The sequence below is a fragment of the Biomphalaria glabrata genome, chromosome 2 (assembly GCF_947242115.1).
Source record: "Biomphalaria glabrata chromosome 2, xgBioGlab47.1, whole genome shotgun sequence".
NCBI lineage: Eukaryota > Metazoa > Mollusca > Gastropoda > Planorbidae > Biomphalaria > Biomphalaria glabrata.
The window spans coordinates 49,845,896-49,867,151 of NC_074712.1; the positions used below are offsets into that span (position 1 = coordinate 49,845,896).

Consider the following 21,256-nt stretch of genomic DNA (forward strand, 5'->3'; position numbering starts at 1 on the left):
AACAAATCAATGTTTACATAGTATTGTAATCTAAAAAGAAAAATAAGTGTTTAAATTTCCTAATTTATAACACTACTCCTTTCAAATGATCTACCTTTGTAATTTCATCTCAAGCTTAAGCAGATTGTTCTCTTGTGTGTCCAAAGTTTCCTCTTCAATGGCTTTAGTATCTAAACAAAGTGATATTTTATATTAAGTGTTTAGTGGACTAAGACATTTGAACTAAAATACTAGGAAATTAAAAGTGTCTCTTGAAAAAATCTTTTAGGTATTCCTTTCTTTTCAAGCCCTTATATTTAAGACAGGGTTCTTTCAGCACCTATATTATATAGATATATACACAGGACAACAGGAATGTCAATCTGTGGTTCCCAACCAAGAAGTGATTTGATTTGATTTGATTTTTGATTTGAGGCACATCGGCACAATTTAGGCCATGTCGTGCCTGCAGTTCCTTAAGGACTACTCTCTCTCTAAACAACAAGGGCCAGATTCTATACAGTCATATAATTAAAATCAAGGTCTATTCACAGTTAAAATAGTAAAGGTAGTAAAAATTTAAATATTTGGTAAAAATCTAATGTAAATAGTGCATGTTCACAAATTCAGAAATCAGATCTTCGTAGATAGCCCCATTTCCCGAATAAAGCCCAGTACCTTCCCAGGGTCGACATTATTAAATAGTGTTTTTAGATTAGTGGCTCTAAAATATTTCGCCCTGACATCCTGGTATCTGGGGCAATCAACGAGGATATGTTCCACGGTGAGGCGAGAGTCACAGTACTCGCAAAGTGGGGGCTCCTCTCTCTTCAGTACAAAAGAGTGCGTGATGTAGGTGTGGCCAATCCTAAGTCTGGACATGGTTGTGCTACCACGCCTTGTCAGACCCTTAGATGTGGGCCGCCACCTGACATCCGCCACAATCTGCCTGAGTTTACTGTGAGTCTCAGCCTCCCATCGGTTCTGCCACTCTCGATAGGTGGCAGAGGCAATACTTTGTCTCAGGTCCGAGTAGGGAATTTGGGTTCCTGACACCGCATGATTTAGGGCTCTCTTTGCTTCTCTGTCTGCGGCTTCGTTTCCCTCAATGCCAACATGGGAGGGGACCCAGATGAAGGTGACATCCCTACGGTCGGCTGTTATTAGGTCCAACAGCTTCAGGCTCTTATGTACCAATGGGATGTCAGTCTTCATCCGCGCCAAAGCTTGCAATGCAGATTTGGAGTCGGAGCAGATTATAAATTTACTCCTTTCTGATGCTTTTACGGCCATAAGTGCAAGCAATATTGCGTACAATTCGGCCGTAAAGATGGAGCAGCCATCGGGGAGTCTACGGGAGATTGTTTTGTTCCGAAAGGAGCAGGCACACGCGACCTTTCCCTCCATTTTGGATCCGTCTGTGTAGATGGTGCCACAATCTCCGTAGCTCTCCTGCAGTTCCCTAAAGTGGACTTGTAGTATGCTTGGGTCTGTATTTTCTTTTTTGAAATTAAGGAGGGATAAATTTAATTTGGGTTTATTCATTAGCCAAGGAGGATTCTGAGGGGTTTCTATTTTAGAGATTTGGTCAATGGGTGGGGTTAAATTTTGGATGGGTTCTCTCATTCGAAGGCCCAACGGCTGTATGACGTTAGGCCTTCGATTGTATAATTCTACCTCTGTGGGGTTAAATATGGAGTCAAAAGCAGGGTTCGTGGGGTTGGATTTTAGCTTGACTATATACTGCATTGCAAGCTTTTTCATTCTTATATCCATGGGGAGTTCTCCAGCCTCCACATGGAGACTTGGGATAGGTGATGTACGAAACGCGCCGAGACAGAGACGCAGTGCAGCATTTTGTATTGGTTCCAGTATTTTTAGATACGACTTCCTTGTTGCTCCATATATTATGGATCCGTAGTCTAGCTTGGATCGAATTAGACTCCGATAGAGCAGCAGCAAGGTATCTCTGTCAGCTCCCCAGTCCGTATGGCTGAGTACTCTTAGTATGTTTAATGACTTTTGGCATTTCTTCTTAAGTTCCTTAATGTGGGGGAGAAAATTAAATTTGGAATCTAAGGTGAGGCCTAAAAATTTTGTAGTTTTCACGACAGGGATCTTCTTTTTGTGTATAAATAGTTCAGGGTCTGGGTGGAGTCCCCTTAGATTACAAAAATGCATACTAACTGTTTTGGAGTCTGAGAATTTGAAACCATTATAGTTTGCCCAACCCTGAATTTTGTTTAAACATAGCTGTAATTTTCTTTCTAAGGTGTTCATGTTTTTCCCATAAGTAAGAATGACAAAGTCATCAACATACAAAGAGCACTCTATGCCAGGGGACAGCGCATTTATGATGCTATTTATTTTAATGTTGAACAGGGTGACTGATAGAATGCTGCCCTGGGGTACACCCATTTCCTGGTCATGAGTGTCAGAAGCGGAGTTGCCCACTCGAACCTGAAATTTTCGATCTTTCAGAAATTCCTCCACAAAACGGGGGAGGTGTCCCTTAAGCCCCATAAGCGCCAGGTCACGTAGAATGCCATGTTTCCAGGTTGTGTCATAGGCCTTTTCTATATCGAAGAATACAGCTACTAGATGTTCTCTTCTGAGTAATGCATTTCTAATATAAGCTTCCAGCCTTACCAGGTGGTCAGTTGTTGTCCGCCCCTGCCGGAATCCGCACTGGTAGTTTGAGATCACTTTATTCCTTTCCAGGTACCAGACCAGCCTACTGTTAATCATTCTTTCCATGGTTTTGCAGATGCAGCTTGTTAGTGCTATTGGTCGATAGTTAGCTGGGTCAGAGCCGTCTCTTCCCGGTTTAGGTATCGGTATAACTGTGGCTTTCCTCCAGCTGTTTGGGAAAGCGCCTGTTTGCCACACACAGTTATAGACCCCTAGCAGGACTGCCAATGAGGGTTCGGGAAGGTGCTTGAGAAACTGGTAATGGATTTCGTCTTCTCCAGGCGCTGTGTCATGTGACTTGTCCAGCGATTCCCTCAGTTCCTCAAGCGAGAACGGTTTGTTGTAGTCTTCATTGTTCTCTGACCTGAAATCAATGGGGTGTCTTTCCTCCCTGGTTTTGACTTTTTGGAACTCTGGCGTGTAGTGTGCAGTGGATGATTTTTCTGCTATTGAGGATGCAAGGCAGTCAGCTATTTCTCTGGGGGACGTGACTGTTCGTCCTTGGTTTTTCAAATGCCCTATTGCATTTGATTCTTTCCCTTTGATTCGCCTTACTGCCTTCCAAACCGCTCTAGCAGAAGTTTTGGCATCCAGACTGCCGACAAAACTTCTCCAGGAATTCCTTTTGGCTGACCGTATGGTTTGTCTAGCCTTTGCTCTAGCTATTCTGAATAGCTTTAGGTTTTCCTGGGAAGGATTCTTTATAAATGCAGCCAGTCGTTTTTTCCTATCACCAATAGCACTTTTGCAAGCTGTATCAAACCATGGTTTGCTAGGCTGTTTTGGATTTGCAGAGGTTAGGGGTACAACTTTCCTGGCTATACTTAGTAGCTTGCTAGCAAAGGTATCAGCTGGGTTCTGTTCATGGAGGATATTTTCTGTGATATCCTCAGAGCATCTTTTTTGGAATTGTTCCCAATCGGCCTTATTCAGTTTCCACCGCTGAGGTCGTCCCAATGAAGGGAGATTGTTAGTAATGATGATTGGGAAGTGATCACTTCCCCGTAGATCATTGCTAACTGACCATTTAAAATCGTCCAGAAGTCCGGGGACGCATACGGTGAGGTCAATGCATGTGAATGATCCAGTTCCTGGGTGCAAGTAGGTCGGTGATGCATCATTAAGTATGCATAAATCATGTTGGAGGAAGATATCCTCCAGCATACGACCTCTTGTGTCGGTATTGTTGGATCCCCACATGGTGTTATGGGCATTGAAATCCCCAAGGATTAAATAAGGCAGGGGGAGTTGTTTCAATAGGTCCTCCATGTCTGTTCGGTTTAATGGAGCGCCTGGTGGTAGATACAGGCTGCAGCAAGTGATAACCTTGTGAAGGGTTATTCTAGCTGCTACGGCCTGTAGTGTGGTCTGTAGTTCTACCCTCTCATGGGGGATGCTATCCTTCACAAGGATACAGACTCCACCTGATGCTCTCTCTGCATCCTCAACATTCTTGGTGTAAGCACGGTAGCTTCGGAAGCTGATGCAATCTTTCAGAAATGTTTCCTGTAAGCAGACAGCTACAGGAGTCTCAGAGTCCATCAGTAGCTGCATTTCCTCGTAATTGGCCTTGAGGCCTCTACAATTCCACTGTACAATTCTGGAATCCATGGCTTATTCTAGATGACCTACTTGGAGCTATTTGGCCTTGGGAGGCCCCCGGAGGGGTTTCCCTTTATTCCAGTGACCTTGGTATTTTTATTCTTGGGTTTGGATGGAGAGGAGGACAACCCCCTTTTGGGGGAAGTCTTTCTCTCTGGAGAGGGGAGATCCCTCTGGTTAGAGCGGAGGTTATTTCCTCCTCTCTCACCTCGGGCATCCTCTCCGCTTTGATTTCTCCCCTTAGGGAGTTGGTCAACCTCTAACTCGGTAGAGGTTGGGGTGTCTGGCTGGGTTCTCTGAGGAGAACCTGTGTCAGACATGATGTCTCCGGGTTCTCCCGGAGTATTGGTTTTGACATGCTGCTCAGTCTCCATGCTCTCATCAGCGAGCACAGAGAACCTGTTCTTTAGCATGACAACAGGGCTTTCTTGTTTCTTCAGAGGTGTGTTCTTTGGCGGTGTTTTCTTCTGAGTTGGAGGAGGAGGAGGGGGTGGTGGGGTCAATGTGTCCGTCTGTGTGGCTATGGATCTTCCTTTCTTAGCAACAGCCTGGGCGTAGGTCTTTGTCAAGCCGAATTGGCCCTTGGGTAGGGCCAGTACAGCCGATTTCGCCTGGCTAAAGGTACATCCGTTTCTTGCCTTGTACTCCTGCACGGCAACCTCCTGTTTCCACACAGGGCAGTCCTTGGAGTAGGCTGAGTGGCCAGCTTGACAGTTTGGGCATTTGAACTGGGCTGTGCAGCCCTTGTCCTCATGACCCTCTCCAGCACATCTGGCACACACAGTGTTCCTCTTGCAGACTGCCGCGCCGTGTCCATAACCCTGGCACTTGAAGCACCTCATGGGGTTAGGTATGTAGGGCCTCACTGGAACTCGTAGGTATCCTGCCTTCACATACTCTGGCGGTGTCCTAGTTCCGAATGTGAGGATAATAGTGGCGGTTTTGACCTCCTCACCCTCCCTGCGCCTGGTAATGCGCCGGGCATGGGTGACTCCTTCAATGCCCTCCACTATTTCCTTCTCGGAACATTCCAGTAGGTCCCTAGAGCTGATTACACCTCTGCTGGTGTTCAGACTCTTGTGTGGCATGACTTCCACTTGGAGATCACAGAGTCTTCTGCATCTTAAAAGCCCATCAGAGTGTGTCTTGCTGTCTACTTCTACAAGGAGTTCCATTGATTTGTGTAGCTTAGACACACTCTTGGGCTCTCCCACTACTGACTTGAGTCCCTTATAGATAATAAAAGGGCTCAACTTTGTCAGGCTTTTACCCTCCTCTGTGCACCTAACCACCAGAAATGATGGCCAGGTGGCACAGCTTTTTGGGACCTCCTCTTTTTTATCGTCAATTCGACGTTTCTTGCCCAGACATAGGTCTGGGGCAAGTAGTTTTGTGTGTGTTTTTTTGTCCATATATATTTTGGTTAATTCGGCACCTGTGCTCCCCACCCGCCATCGAGTCCAACAAGGGGACGGGCCATTCGGATGTCCAGAATGAGCCCGTCAGGGCTACACAGGTGCTATACTCAGTCAGCTGCTACATCGGACATGTGTCCGATACAGCAGCTCCCTGATTGACCCTCCAGCCACCGCCCTCCAGCATAGGTCGACGACCTATGCTGGTAGCTCGGCATGACCAGCCGGTTGACCCAGAGCGGGCCATCTGGGTCTCAGGTCTAGGGGAACTTGGAGCCAAAGTATTGTGTTGTTGTGGTTTATCCTCAGATAGCCACCACTCAAACACCAGGATCTCTTTATCCCCCCTTACCCGTCGCAGTCCACGGCAAACGGACTGGTCTAGGACGTAGTGAGAATTTAAAGTTAAGGAGACAGTGTGATGATCAATGAAGGCAGACTTAGGAAAAGAGGAGGCAGACACAATGATAGAAAAGAAGTAGGGCACTTTTGAGCTCCAAAAGTGCTAAGGAAAGAGGAGCGCAGTTTAACGTCATGTCTCGGGACGCCCAACCAAGAAGTGACAGCTTTAAATAGGATCACAAACAAACAAAAGAAAAACAGATTACATTATTAAAAACAAAGCTTATCCAAGGGGAAAAAAATGCTAATTACTGCCATTTTCAGTCGGCTATATCTTTCTTACATGTACCACTATAAGAGAATCGGTTGTTCAATTTAACAGACATATAGACATGAATGAACTAAACCTAAACTAAAATGTTTATTTGTTTATTTATTAATTAACTTCTTACCATCCTGAATGAGATCTTTTATCCTGTCTGTAGGATCTCTTTTACTCCCAAAGATGTTCAAAAATGAGTCCCACAAAACAATGAAAACTTTGGTTGATTCCTCATTGGTGCGGTTCTTTTCATTATTGACAAGTAAATCCATGAGAATAGCGATGAAGTAGTTTGTCAAAAAAATAACAACAATCACCACAAAGAAACAGAAGTACATAATTGTCATCCACTGGTCAGACAAAGGCACATTAGTGTCCTAAGGGGGAAAAAGCATAATTACATTTAACATCTTTAAACATCATGTGATGAAAGATGTGTCATTTCAGTTAGCTCTATAACAGGATTAAAATATGTAAACAGACAAGAGTGAATCATAAAAGCTTTCTTTTCTTTTCATCAAGCAAAATAAGCACAATGTCTTTTTTAATGCTATTTATTAAAACTTGTTTTGTGTTCTGTATTAAAAATAACTATATCACTCTCAGACAATTTACACATAATAAACTATAAAAAAGATGTATTCACCCTAAAGCTTGATCGTCCGAGTAAACCAGTAAAAAGAGACTCAGCTGAGGTCACAAAGTCTTTAAAATAATAACTTGTTCTTGCAAATAAAGTACATCCCATGCCTATAAAGCCTAGTAATATGATGAAATTGAAGAGAAAAAAACTTGGAAATACTTTCACTGCTTTAGATAAAACACTAAAAACCTGCAAAAATAAAGATAATTTTTTTTAAAGAAAAAAAGATGTACGTTTCTTAAAATTATTGTTTAAATTTTGCATACTTTAGTTATTATTTTGTGTGTGTGTGTGTAAATTACTAGATAGATAAAAAAAATGAAGATGCTATGGTATAGCATTCTTTTATAAATTACTTTCTTACTTTCATCGTCTTTTCTGAGTAGCTAGCTAGTTTCAGCAGCCTTATGTTACCAATCGCAATCAGAAAAGCCAGGCACAAGGTGTAAGTAGAGTCCCAGACAACAATTTGATAAAAATTAATATAATTCTTTTGATTTTCCTTTATTTTTTTCAGAGCAGATTTTGTATAACTGAGTCGCAACCTGTTATGAAAATGAAAAATCAGTTAAATATAAAAATATTAAAATGTTGACCTCAAAACTAAAATTATGCGAGTGGGATATAAGGCAAAGGGTGTCCCCGTTAGACTTGGCGAGTCAAAGCTTGAAGAGCTGGACAAGTTCACGTACCTTGGCAGCATCATAACAAATGATGGAGATGCTTACCATGATGAAGCGTGCCAAATAGGAAAGGCAGGGAGCATTTTCCAAAGGCTGCAGCCTATTTGGACTAGCCAAGCCATTGGACTCAAGACAAAAATACACCTTCTCAACACAATCGTCATTCCAACTGCTACATATGCATGTGAGACGGAAGTCATCTGTCAAAATTGAGAAAAGACTAAATGTGGCTCAACAGAGATGGCTGAGACGGATTTTGGGAGTCAGTTACACAGATCGGGTCTCAAACAAGGAAATCCTATGCCGAACTGGGAGTCGAACACTTAGTGAGGTTGTGACTGAGCGTCGCATGAGGTTTGCAGGACATGTTCTACGTCAAAATGAATTACGCACACCAAGAGTTGCGATAACGTGGACACAAGGTGGAAGGTGGCTTCAGACATTGCCAGTGACAGATCTTTATGGAGAAAGCTTGCCGCTCAATGCGCCGGACAGCACGGGAGGACCTAAGTCTAAGTCCTCAAAACATTTAAAACATTTTTACAAAACAAACATTTATGGAGAAAGCTTGCCGCCCAATGCGCCGGACAGCACGGGAGGACCTAAGTCTAAGTCCTCAAAACATTTAAAACATTTTTACAAAACAAACATTTTTACAATCTTCCAAATTCAAACAAATCTTTCAATGACCATTTCATTTGTTTTTTTTTTTTTAACTTTTTAATTTTGATAGTTTAAATCATGTAAAAAGCAAGTATTTGTTTTTATTCGAAAAATTATTATATTTGAAAGATTATTGGTTAAAAAAAAGACTTCGTAGTCAAAAGTCAATTTTTAATGTTCAAAAAAGAAGAATTCATGAGGACTTTTTATAAGCATAAGAATTACACACAATTTTGCAGAAAGAACAATTACCAGTATTTATTATTAGAAACTGAAATTCTGGTATGTAAGGTTTTAATTTTACTGAGACTGTGCACTTATTAAAGACTGTGTAGAAAAGACTATTGCATTTTTTTATAGCATAACTCCAGACTATTTTAAAAAGCTCAAAGCTCCATATACAATATCACAACATGTGGAGCTAACACCAAACTAAGGTTAGTTCATTGAGCTTTGCACACACTAAAAATGTCTAGGTCCTGTTTCTTAATATTGATTATGCAATATCTTGTGAAAATTCTATTGTTAATATATTTAGATTTTTAAAATATATGTTTTAGAGACAAGGTAGCAGAATGGTAAAACCTGCTGATCTCTGAATATCTGTGCACTCCTTGCGGAAAGATGACAAGTGCATAACTGAGCAGAGTAGGAGTTGAAGTCTGTTATGTTTCGTGCATTGCAAAGCATGATATCACAAGGTGCAGCAATGTATTCATGATGTTATTATTATTGCAGTTTTATATATTGATAAGCATTAAATGATATGATTCTTATGTAGATATGGTACAACATGAGCCTTACCTAATGATTGTACATTACTGAATCACATTCTCAATCTCATAGTATGTAACTCATATCACTATTGGCACTTTTGATAGTCATTTATAACGTATAAAAAAATGGGTGTTAGTATTGGTAAGGGCCCATTACCCTAGTGAGCCTGTATATTTTTGATTATATATTCAAATGGAACCTGACAAGATCCAACTTAAATGTTCAATGGAGACTGGTATTTTTCAATATATAAGAGACAAATAATGGCATACTGTAGTTGCGCTGCTTACAAAGCCACCCATGGTAAGAAAAACCCAAGAAACTATTTTGTTTGTATATCAAGCTGTTCAGTTTAAGAAAAAGCCTTCAAGTGTAATGAAAGAGAATTAATTACCAACTTACATGAACATAATGACAGCACACAATGCTAAGATGACAGCAGACATATCCAGTAGAAACCAAACATCTTTAAATGCAGACAATTTTTTCTTGCCAACTATGAAGACAACATACATGATACCCAGTAGAGTTAAGACTATCCCAGTGATTTGACACAGTTGGACATAGGTTCCAAGATGACCAGAAGGGTTGTGGACAGTGAATGGATACACACTAAAAACAAACCAAATACAACACAAATAAGTGCTCAATTTTTAACTTATAAATACAGCTTTAAACTGAGGTAAATCTCTAATAATCAATAATATATTATCTATATATATTTTCAATGGATGTCCACTTACTTAACAAATGGAACAATTCCTCCTATTTCTGTGAACTCTGCTAGAAGTATAACAACAGCAAAGTGGTTGATGTTAGGACAGTAAACTGTAAACTCCAAGAACACAGCTCTAGTTTGTTGGTCGATCCAGGAATTCTCTTTCAGTTCTGTTATAAGAGTTTTCGCCTGCTATTTTTTAAGAAAAAACAAATATTCATAAGAAAAAGATTATATACAAATTAGCATATGATAAACAACAATAACAATAATAGCATCGCATCATCTCTTTAAAATCGTATTGGCTGTATTAAACAAATTAATTTAGCCAATGAATCAAAAATGGTGAGAGCTGGCCAATGGCATAATTTACTTCTAGAGATCAAGAAATGTGGAGAGTTGGTCAATGGTATAATTTACTTCTACGACTCAAGAAATGAGGAGACCTGGCCAATGGATTAACTTACTTCTACGAATCAAGAAATGAGGAGACCTGGCCAATGGAATAACTTACTTCTATGAATCAAGAAATGGGGAGACCTGGCCAATGAATTAATTTACTTCTACGACTCAAGAAATGAGGAGACCTGGCTAATGGAATAACTTACTTCTACAACTCAAGAAATGAGAAGACCTGGCCAATGGGAAACTTACTTCTACGACTCAAGAAATGAGGAGAGCTGGTTAATGGCATAATTTACTTCTAAAGCATATGAATAAACTTTGTTTATCTATACTCTGCTAACTTACCAACACAATTTTACTAAAAAGAGAAAATCAATTTTATTAATCTGAAAATGTTGAAATAACCCTCTCACCTTGGCATTAATATTCACAGTTGATATATATCCTCCTCCACTATAAGCACTATATGTTCCAACTATAGGAAGCCCCCAAATTTTTTGAGGCGACTGATAAGTCCAAGCACTACTGGACACACTTTTCAAATTGTCCAACAAGGAACAAGGTTTAGGCTTCCATCCTAGACAGAAATCTTCAGTTTCTTCAACACCAGAACTGTAACTTGGAGCACAGTTTTTGAGCTGTGTATCTAGCAGGGAACAGTTCTCTAATGAGGAGAAACAAACATCATCCTATTCAAACAAACAAAAACTTATTGTAACAAGTTTATTGTGGGAAAGCTCCAACCTTGTACTAGAGGATCAGGGATGATGAGGAGCAGATTTTAACTCTATATGAAGTTTATATTGTGCATGTTCTTGGCGGTCATTGACTTGTAGCACCAACTGCTAGTGGACAACTAAACCTCTGTAGGCATATTATATCTTAACTAATAAAACAATTTGAGCAACTTCTTTGTGGACAATACTAAATGTAACTTTTATTACAATATAGACAAAATCAAGTTGATATGAAATGAAATCAATGTACTAGACTTTGGTAATAATACTTTTTAACAAAATCTTAACTCACTATAATAATACAACCTTTAAGTCTCATGTTCTGAAGTTGTCTCTCCTAACTAAGACAAATGACGACAATGCCACCTATCTTGCATCATTCAGAACCCATCGCTAGCATCTTCCCACCATCACCATAGTAACACACAGACACACTCCATAAATATAGTACAGCTATTGTAATCAACTATTTATGCAAACTTAGGAAAATATAATGACATACACATACTGATATGTGGGAAGGTCTAAAAGATAATGGACCTCATTCACCAATCGTAAACAAACAACATTTAGCCACATAATTCTCTATCTGTTCTACACAAATTACGATCTAATTTTAATACACAATGGCTATCACGTGACAGTTTTTTTCATTGTTTTATCTATTTTATCACATGACTAAATGTTGTTTGTTTACGATTGGTGAATGAGGTCCATTGCTTCAATCCTTAAAGTAATTATCAGAGAATTATGACTTTTTTTTTTTGCATGCATTGTCAACCATTAACAAAATTGTCATCAATTACCTGAGATGAATTTCTATATCAACAGAGCAGGAAGAAGTTATCAAATACCAAATAGGAACACAACACTATTCATGTTTAAGAAAAACAAAACTAATTTAAAACTGCTTTGTTATGGAATGGAAAATTATGATGGCAATACTGTAAGTTTTAAGAAAAAATAGATGAAGCAGCATCTCTAATAGTGTTTAAGGGTAGAATGTCAGAGACTAGAATAACACAAATTGTGATGTGGAAAAAACAAGTTTTTATTTTGTTTGAAAACAAATAGATGAGCAAATACAAATTAAAAAAAACAAACAAACTTGCAAATGATACCATCAAACCTTTTTGAATACGTAGTTGTCTCATTCTTGCTGCTCCCATAAGATATAAATCATTCACTTCTGTATAAAAATTTTTGTCTTTATTTTTTTCATCAACTTTTCCATTTAAATCTGGTAGAAGCCATGGTGTTATTTTTTGTAAAGTCCAATTGAAATATTCTCCACCTGTTTTGAGCTGAATAAAATTACAAATCAATATTACATTGTTCTGATAATGATTTATGTAAGTTACATATAAGCAATAACGTTTTTAATATGGACTATAAAAACAAGCAATCAAACATTATTTAAAACTAATTGAAAAAAAACTTTCAAACAAGTGGTTGCCTTCTCTGATCAAGAATGATTCTTACAAAAAAATACTAAAAGGAATCCAAAAAGCCATGCCAAGTAATTAGTATCTGTTTACCTTCAAAAATCCAGCTGTAGTATCTGTAATGAGCTGGTCATTGATAATTTTATACATCTGATAAGCATCAGTGCTGTGATTAGAATAACAAAGACTGCTGACTATCAACAGATAAATTGTATGAATAAGGAACTCTGTCAAGGTGTTTTTTATCATCACATAAATCTTGCGACTCAGTGTTGCCATCCTCAGAGCTGACGGTGACAGTGGTGCTGATTTGGCCATGACAACAGTGGAAAAGTCTTGACCTAAAATAGAAGTGTATAAAATTACTTATGTTTAATAATTATTACTGTAAGTTATTAATTGATATTTACAAACAAACTATATATTTTGTGCAGTGAGAAAATTATTAATTGATATTTACAAACAAACTATATATTTGGTGCTGTGAGAAACATTATTTAACAAAATCAGTTCAATGATTTACTTTCTTTCAATCCGTACTCCTTGTTGACTTCAGAAATGAGGGATAAATCTAACTCATGTAAATTCCTCTGTTTGACTTTTTTCACCAACAAAGCAAAAATGACTGAAATAACTATCACCTAGAAATAAAAAGAGTTTGGATTATTTAAGGTTTAATTAGATGCTTCAATCTGTACCCTCTAGTAAAAAACAACAAAGTTATGATATAATAACATAAATCATGAACTTATATTGTAAGATTCTTTTATAAACAGGAACTAATCTACATCCAACATAATCCAAGCAAAAATGTAACAAAAAGCTGATCAGATTAAAACTTAACTGATATATTGCAAGCTATTTGATTCAAAACTTTGTCTAATGTAGAAAAATCAAATGAAAAAAAAAAAAAATTAATGTAAAATATTTTTTTACCTTAAAAGGATCCACTACAAAGAGAGACTGTAAAAAAGCTAAAATGAAAGTAGTCAGCCATTCTTTGGTTACATCTTGTCCCCACTCCATGCTGTACAGTATCACAAAGAAACTACAAACTACCACAGCCATAGCTACTAGAACCCAGGCAAAGTAGCGACATTGTTGGGGCCATGTACCTTTCAGATCTTGAGAATCTTAGAGCACATACATTCAACAAAAATGAAAATAATTTCCAATATCAGCAAATTTGAAGAATTTTTTTTCTCTAAAACATTCATTGAGTTTTATACAAAAAAATTTCAAAAGCATTCATACTTATATTTTGAAAATCATTAAAACTTAGGAAACAGTGAGTCAAACTGATGGAATACTTGATGCAAAGTTGATGTTTTCATTTCTGGTGGAGACCATTATTTGTACCTGGAAATTTAATGTAGTTCTTGCCTAAACCCAGTTTTATTAAGAAACGTTTAGGAAAATATGTACATGTTCATTGTGATGATCAAATAACATTTTCATAAACTGTTAAGCAGCTTCCCATTGAAGTAAATATCCTTCAGAGATGCTGGATAGGCAACACCGTTTGCAAGCCTGCATCCAACTTTACAAGGCAAGCCTTCACCTGGAATCTCAAGTAAGGAGGAAGAAAGGAAGATAAGAATGCAAGGTGCCAAGATTTGGAAGCAGATGGGCAAGAAGTGGGGACAGTTGGAGAGACTGACCCAGGACCAAGACACCTGGAGGTAACTGGGTGGTGGTCTATGCCCCAGATAGCACCACAGGCAAGATAAGATGAGATTTGACACCAGCCCTATGGGAGAATAAACTTACTTTAAAGCCAAATAAAGGTGAGCATGATAGATTTCTATGGTTTTAGGTATTTTTATAATAAATGATGTAGGAACCTGGTTTCATTGACTTCCTAACAAAGAAAGTTATTGTATTTACAAGTGAAATATTTGTGAAATGTTTGTACATGAATCATTGAGTAACAGCTAATTTTTAGAAAGTTTACAACATACACATGCCTAATAAAGAAAACATTGTCTTCATTGTTATAAAAAAAAATCATGATTCTTTTTTCAAACTTACTTGATTTTATCAATAAAATTTTCTCCATTCCCTCCAACTGTTTTTCTAATTTCACCATCCAAGGCAAGGAACATTTGCACTGTTTTTTCTTTTCATTAACAATTGTTTCATTTCCTTTAATATTTTTATCTGAAATGAAAATGGTTGAAAATTAAAATTGAAACTAGATTGAATATTTGAATAACATTTTAAATATACATATAAATAGAATGTATTACTCAGGAAACTATTTTATTGTTCTTCTTTAAGATGAAAGAAAATTATTTTTTAAAAATTTAATTCAAGTTTTTTATTGTTACCATACTGTATATGAAAAATGTATTTTTAAAGACATCTTCATCAACTTTTAGACATATGTCAGCCCTTTACATTTAATCCTGGGACACCTTAGTCTTTTGCTTGATTAGTAAAAGTATAAACTGAAATGTAACCAAAGAACAGATGCTAAGTCAGCTGAAAATTCTTGCCAGAACATTGAAGAAAATTACAAGGTGCATTTGCTAAAACATTTGACATGTATCAAACAGCAGGCAGTGTAATAGGTGAAGCTAAATGAAGTTGAACAAGTGTCCCAATCTCAATATCTTTTTATTTTTATAAGACAACCCAATCATTTTCTAACTTCCCAATTTTTCTGTTCATATAAAAATATCAACAGAGCTTAGATAATATATTTCTGATAATAAAGTATCTTGAGGATTATAAATGTTTAGCCATAATATTTTTAAGATATATACATTTTGTATTTTGTTATTTAATTTCTTTCTTTTTTGCTTACTTTATTACTTAATATCAAATGGAACACATATCAAGTTGAAAATATAACCAGAACACATATCAAGTTGAAAATATAACCAGAACACATATCAAGTTAAAAAATAACCAATCTATGAAATAATGGCAGCAGGACTACCAGTGCCAGATATCGACAGAACCTGAGCAAGAGAGCTCTAGACAAACAAATACCAAAGGTATTCTAAGCTCTAATAACTCAAAGGGGGACAAAAAAGAGAGGAAAGTAAAGAAGTAACAAACAGTTTCAGGTCAAAAAAAAAACACATGCAGAGGTAATAACACAGTAAATAAATGAAAAAAATTCCTTTTTGCTATTTCATACAGTAATCACCTATTGAGTACTGCAAAATATTACCTTCATTGTGCTTGCTGTCTGTAAATTTGTTAGTACTCCTACAACACCCAACATATGGATCTCCTTTAGTTCTAGATTTTCTAAATATGGTCATAATTATTACCATTGGAATGGCCGTAATCAAAGCAGAGAGAAAAGAATTGTACATCTGTAAAAGCATATAAAATTAAAGAACAGTATTTTTTAAAAAAAGCACTAAATAAACTTGTTATATAAGACAAATAAATAAAAAACTAAAAAAACTAATTTTTAAAAGTGCATAACATGACCAGACAACCAGAAAGAAAAAAAAGATATAAATAAACCCAAAGCGGTGCTCAGCCACAATATTTCAAGACGATTTCTTGTCTTCAAGAAATGAATAAAAACTTCAATAACTTTGTTATTATTTTATTATTGTAAACAAATCATTTTTAATGTCTCAATAATTTAATATAGTATTTTTTTCTTTTCTATATTAGTTTTATGTGCAAATGGTGTAAAAGTTATGCTGAAAAAAAAAAAAAATTCAAATCAGTAAAATGTTTGTAAATGTTTTCCATGTTTCGGATGTTTCTTCAGAGTTGAAGATAATTTACTTCCTAGTCCAAATCACCCGCAGGAGGACGGGGAATGGGAGTGGGCAGGGTTTGAACCTGCGATCATCAATAAACCGCACGACCAGTAATCATATCTAATACAAACAATTTACATTTCCTACAAACTTAATTAAAAATTAAAAAAACCAGATATACCTGCTGGTATCCAATTCTTAATGGTCCTATTTCAAAATCTACTTTTGGCTGTTTTCTGCTAGCATCTGGAACTCCAGTATAAAACATAGCACTGGTTATCATGGCTAGCATAAGAAATACAAAACAGCACATTGCTCTTTCAACTCGACTGTAAGAAAACATAAGTGCAAGTGTAATATTTGTTGATTATTGTTTGGTGATAAACTATTGACTAGTTCTATTTTTTAACATTCAATGCAACATACTGCTTACTATTTAAAACCAGACTAAAAAAAAATAGTTAGCATTTACAGAAATAACATGTATATATTTATAAGTCAGATGTTTGGATACCATACCTAAACCTGCTTGTCTGAGGTCTAATGAAAACAGATAGCCATATGTGATCATCTGTGAGATGCTGTTTTGTATTAGTAAAAAATAGATTCTTCAATGTTTCTAGTTCATCCACACAAGTAGCAGCTATTGTTGTTTCTAATGAAAATTCTGGTGACAGCCATTCTCCACAAACAAAATAATAGCTTATTTTAGAAAATAAAAAAAAAGCGAAACAAAATGAAAACAGGCTTCACTTATAAACAAATACATTATTCATCATTACAAAATTGTATTTATATTTAACCAAACATCCGCATTTAAGAGATTTTCCAAAGGTGATAACTAAAGACTTAGTCTTATTGTTTTTGTTGATAGTGAAATCTATGCAAGACACAAGTTGTAGCCTAAATGATAATATTTGAAAGAAAAAATATAAAGTCAACTGAAATGTCCCTATTTTTAACATGCTATTTTTAGTATTGTTTGTTAACATCATCATACAGGGATTAGCTAACCCTAACATTGCTCTCATTGAATCTATGAGGTTGGTGAGATTTTGAAATGCATAGAACAATGCTAGTGAACTACTTCTCCCCTTACCATAAACTGTATTTTTACTTAGTGAGACTACCATTACTAGGCTACTTATCCTTACAAGATGTTTTTTTTTTGTGAAATTTTTATTTTAGGCATTACAATAAAAATATGTCAACACATGATCACTTTATATACTTTTCAACAAGTATTTAATTTATTAGGAATAAATTAGTTTGTCCTCAAAAATTAATTTATTTTAAAGACTGCATCTTTTTAAATAACAATTATAGCTTTTATATAGCACGACTTTCATGCTTATAGCATGCTCAGAGCGCTATGGTTCAATCTCATTTGTGGAGTAGGTGGGGGGTATCTGGGAGAAGGTTTTCCGTGCTGGCTTTAGGCGCTCAGTAAACACAACTCTACTCGAGTCAGGTGTTGAACCTTGAGCCCCTTTCATAGGACAAGCCAAGTTCAAGTGTAGCCTACTAAGCCTCTCAATCATGCTTCCCATAATGTGGATATCCAGCCTTTCAGTGCAATCCTTAAATTCTTTGCAAAACTTCACAAATTAAATAAACCTATCTAATGAATCTTTATGCATAACTAACTATTTAAATACCAATGACTTTTATTATGTACAATTAATAACAAATATTATGCAAATTTTGTGCTTTATTTTACTCAAACTCTGCACAAGTTTCCTTCATGTAACTAAATTTTTAAGTAACACTCAATATTACTTGGTCTTTAAAAATTTCATTTTTACCCCACTACTGGGTAATTTAGCCTGACAATAAACCTACATATTGTTTTGATTTCTTCTTAAACTTACCCTTTAGTATTTTGTAGATCCACAATGTCGATTTGATCCAAATACCATGTAGCATCATTACCTTTACCAGAGTTGTCATGCCAGATTTTTATGCATTGTAGATCCCCTAAACATTCTTCACAAGCCATGACAAAATGGCACACACTGCCAGTTGAAAAACCCTGAAAAAAATGTTAAGAATTAAAGCTTAATTGTATTCAGTTAGATTCACACACTTTGAAACTCTTGAAATGGTTTTTACTGAGCCTCCTTCATTTCATAATAATGACCAAAAAAAAATAAGACAAATGAACAGTGGTGTAGATAGGGTGTGGTTCCAAATGTGAAAATCTCTCCAGGGGGTGGAGAGTGTCCAAATGAATGTCCAAAATTAGCTTTTTCATTATCTATTACCTTAATATCTCATGTCATGATGTTGAATGTCAAAATGCAGGGGCCCCTAAAGAGGTCAATCCCCCCATCCCCTTTGGGGCCCCCATATCTCTAGCTACGCCACTGCAAATGATGGAGTCTGAATAACTGTCAAGTTGTACCTATATTTTCAGGCCATGTTTACAATATAATTTTACTCTTTTCCATTATTTTTGTACTTATATTTTTTCTCTGGATATATAAATATACTGAAAAAATAAATGCTTAATCTTATTGAGTATTTACTGTTATCTCAAGACTCACTTCTTTTATACCATCTGATAACTTTCTAATCCCAGTGTCATGATCTTGTCCAGACAGACAGAAGTAAACATTGGACTTTGTCCCAGCAGACCTTCTGAGTCCAGTGTGGACAGTGATCAGGTAAAAGTAGGTATTATTGGAACAGTTGTCTACTAAAGGGAACACACCCCACTGTAGACACAAAATTTTTGAAGACCCTGATAAATTGATCAAAACAGTTGGCACAAGTTTTTATTTACAAAAGACTAAACCACATAAAATTCATTTTTTTCTCAAACAAAAAATAAACAGAATAAAAGTTTTTTTTATTTTTTTCGCACAATATATTTTAAAGCTTAAGCAACTTACAAATGTCTTTTTAAACATTTATTTTCAGAGAACAACATATTACTAATTCTATACATTATTTCTAAGATATATGATTTATGTTACCATGATAAGTTTTGAAACAATCTCTGTACCTATATTTAAAAAATAGCACATGTTAGCTCTGAGGACAACGACAATGTACTTTATGATAGTAATAGTGAAAAGTAACACCCAGTTGTATTCGTTTTTACAAGATAAATCACCCTCAGTACTACCAATGTATCTGTACATATCTATATGTAAGTTTGTGTGTTATGGCCAAATTATGGTGAAGCTGGAAAAAAGGCAATGATTAAGAATGCTGTAAATGGGCTAGTTTATGTGTTTTATTTGATTTGATTTTGGGCATTGGCCAGCCAGTTCATAAAATGGCATTGGTGGATCATAAAAAGCATGAAGATCAAAATCTCGGCCATAATTTGATGGCTTTGTTCTATATAAATTATAAATCACGATAATTCATAATCATAAGTTAAAATTTCAAAATGCACAATAATTCATAGCTTCTACTTCGTTGTGCACTTAGTGAAACGAATGTCATGAAGCCTTGGCCCCCAGTTTGTGATTGGGAAAATCATCATCATCATCAAACTCCATTTGAATGAGGGCTTGAGAGGCTTAAATCCTCTCTTCCAAAAGCCCTGGACAGAAACCCTGCTGTCTTGCATAGTGCATATATATGTCACCATACAGGTCGAGAATTTTTGGTTTCCCAGACCTGTCGAGGCAGAGATCAGTAAGTTTGGGGCAGTCAAACAGAATATGAGGCACTGTTTCTTCTTCTTACCCGCAGCGGGGACACCATGAATCGAAATTTGACCAAAGCAGTGAGAAATATGAGCCAACAGGACAGTGGCCTGTCCTGCACTGTGCTATAATAGCTTGCTCAGGCCTGGACAGCCTCCACCATGGGGAAGTGTGGTCAGGGGCGCCTCATGCGCTCCCAGACTCCACAGACTGTTTGGGACTTTTCCCAGCACTCAAACCACTTTTCCATTTCTGTTTTTTGAATTATAGCCAGAGCATGATAAAAACTTACAGCCTGTTCAGTGGGTGGAATTTGCCCTCCCTGGTGGGCCAAGGAGTCAGCAATAGTGTTGCCAGTCACACCTATGTGACTCGGTACCCACTGCATTATTACAGGGGTGCCATAGCGCTGCTTTATGTTGTGTGAAGCCATGATGACAGTTTGATATTGGGGGTGCCATGGTCCAGGGCTTTGCAAAGCCTGTAGTACAGATTTTGAGTTAGTGACCACAACAATCTATGTTGCCCTCAAATGTTCCTCGCCGAGTTGAGAGTCAATGACCTTTAAGGCTTCACAGACTGCCATGGTCTCCGCATCAAAGCTACAAACACTAACACATGGTCCAAAGATTTTTACTGAGTAAGTCAATGTAGGCTCTATAGCCTGCTCTTACAGAATCTATCAATGCTGATCCATTAGTTTATGCAAAAATAGCACTGGGATTGAAGGCATTAATGGTCTCCAGTGCTAGAATTTGAAGGTAGTTAGATGACGACTTAGTTTAATGACATTAGGGTCTACTAGTTTGGGAAAATAAGAAGGTTTGAAATGATTTTTTTCTATCCTCAAAGAATCAAGTGGGAATAGCTTCTCAAGAAGACTTGAAAAGACAATTGAAATATAATTGCTTGAGGATGGCATATTTTGTTATGTTCCGTGATTGGATAAATGTGACTTCAATTACCATCTGGTTAACATAGGTGCATGTTATCTCTAACTTATGTTGATGGAAATTTTTCTCCATCATTGCACCTTGAGCATGCTTAACAGCATGGGTTGCTGACCACTTCTTCCTGATTAGCTAGATTATTATGACACAATCATCAAGGAATTTTCCCTGCGTAACCAATATTTGATCTTTACTTATTTGCAAATACCAAGGTTGTACTAAGAGAAAGACATATGTTGATGCTGTTGACTTGTAGTGTTGTACAGAATGACTTTCAGGAACTATTTTAATATAAACACTCCAAGCACAATGATATGACAGACTACATATGTGTATAGTTAGTTCAGTCATTATATAGTTTACTCACATCAGCCAATAAATAATATATATATATATATATATATATATATATATATATATATATATATATATATATATATATATATATGCTCATTAAAACCCATAATGAAAACTCTACTTTGGCAATT

The 21,256-nt window shown here is 36.6% G+C and overlaps 1 protein-coding gene across 5 annotated transcripts in view; it reads right to left on the reverse strand.

Moving 5' to 3' along the window:
* The window catches only part of LOC106065764 (polycystic kidney disease protein 1-like 2), a 37,740-nt gene that overhangs the window by 1,119 nt on the left and 15,365 nt on the right, over positions 1-21,256 (reverse strand). For 3 of the 5 annotated variants that reach the window (XM_056021091.1, XM_056021093.1, XM_056021094.1), the window contains 17 exons: positions 18,703-18,873; positions 18,028-18,188; positions 16,676-16,858; positions 16,338-16,485; positions 15,604-15,751; positions 14,454-14,582; positions 13,359-13,555; positions 12,946-13,063; positions 12,516-12,763; positions 12,107-12,281; positions 10,654-10,904; positions 9,861-10,027; positions 9,520-9,729; positions 7,359-7,539; positions 6,998-7,183; positions 6,482-6,728; positions 95-170 (listed from right to left, as the gene is read on the reverse strand). In XM_056021091.1, coding sequence (XP_055877066.1) covers positions 95-170; positions 6,482-6,728; positions 6,998-7,183; positions 7,359-7,539; positions 9,520-9,729; positions 9,861-10,027; positions 10,654-10,904; positions 12,107-12,281; positions 12,516-12,763; positions 12,946-13,063; positions 13,359-13,555; positions 14,454-14,582; positions 15,604-15,751; positions 16,338-16,485; positions 16,676-16,858; positions 18,028-18,188; positions 18,703-18,873 — 2,996 coding nt within the window. Of the gene's footprint in view, positions 1-94; positions 171-6,481; positions 6,729-6,997; positions 7,184-7,358; positions 7,540-9,519; positions 9,730-9,860; positions 10,028-10,653; positions 10,905-12,106; positions 12,282-12,515; positions 12,764-12,945; positions 13,064-13,358; positions 13,556-14,453; positions 14,583-15,603; positions 15,752-16,337; positions 16,486-16,675; positions 16,859-18,027; positions 18,189-18,702; positions 18,874-21,256 lie in introns of those variants that run through there. The other 2 variants (XM_056021092.1, XR_008776655.1) reach the window with 2 other exon arrangements.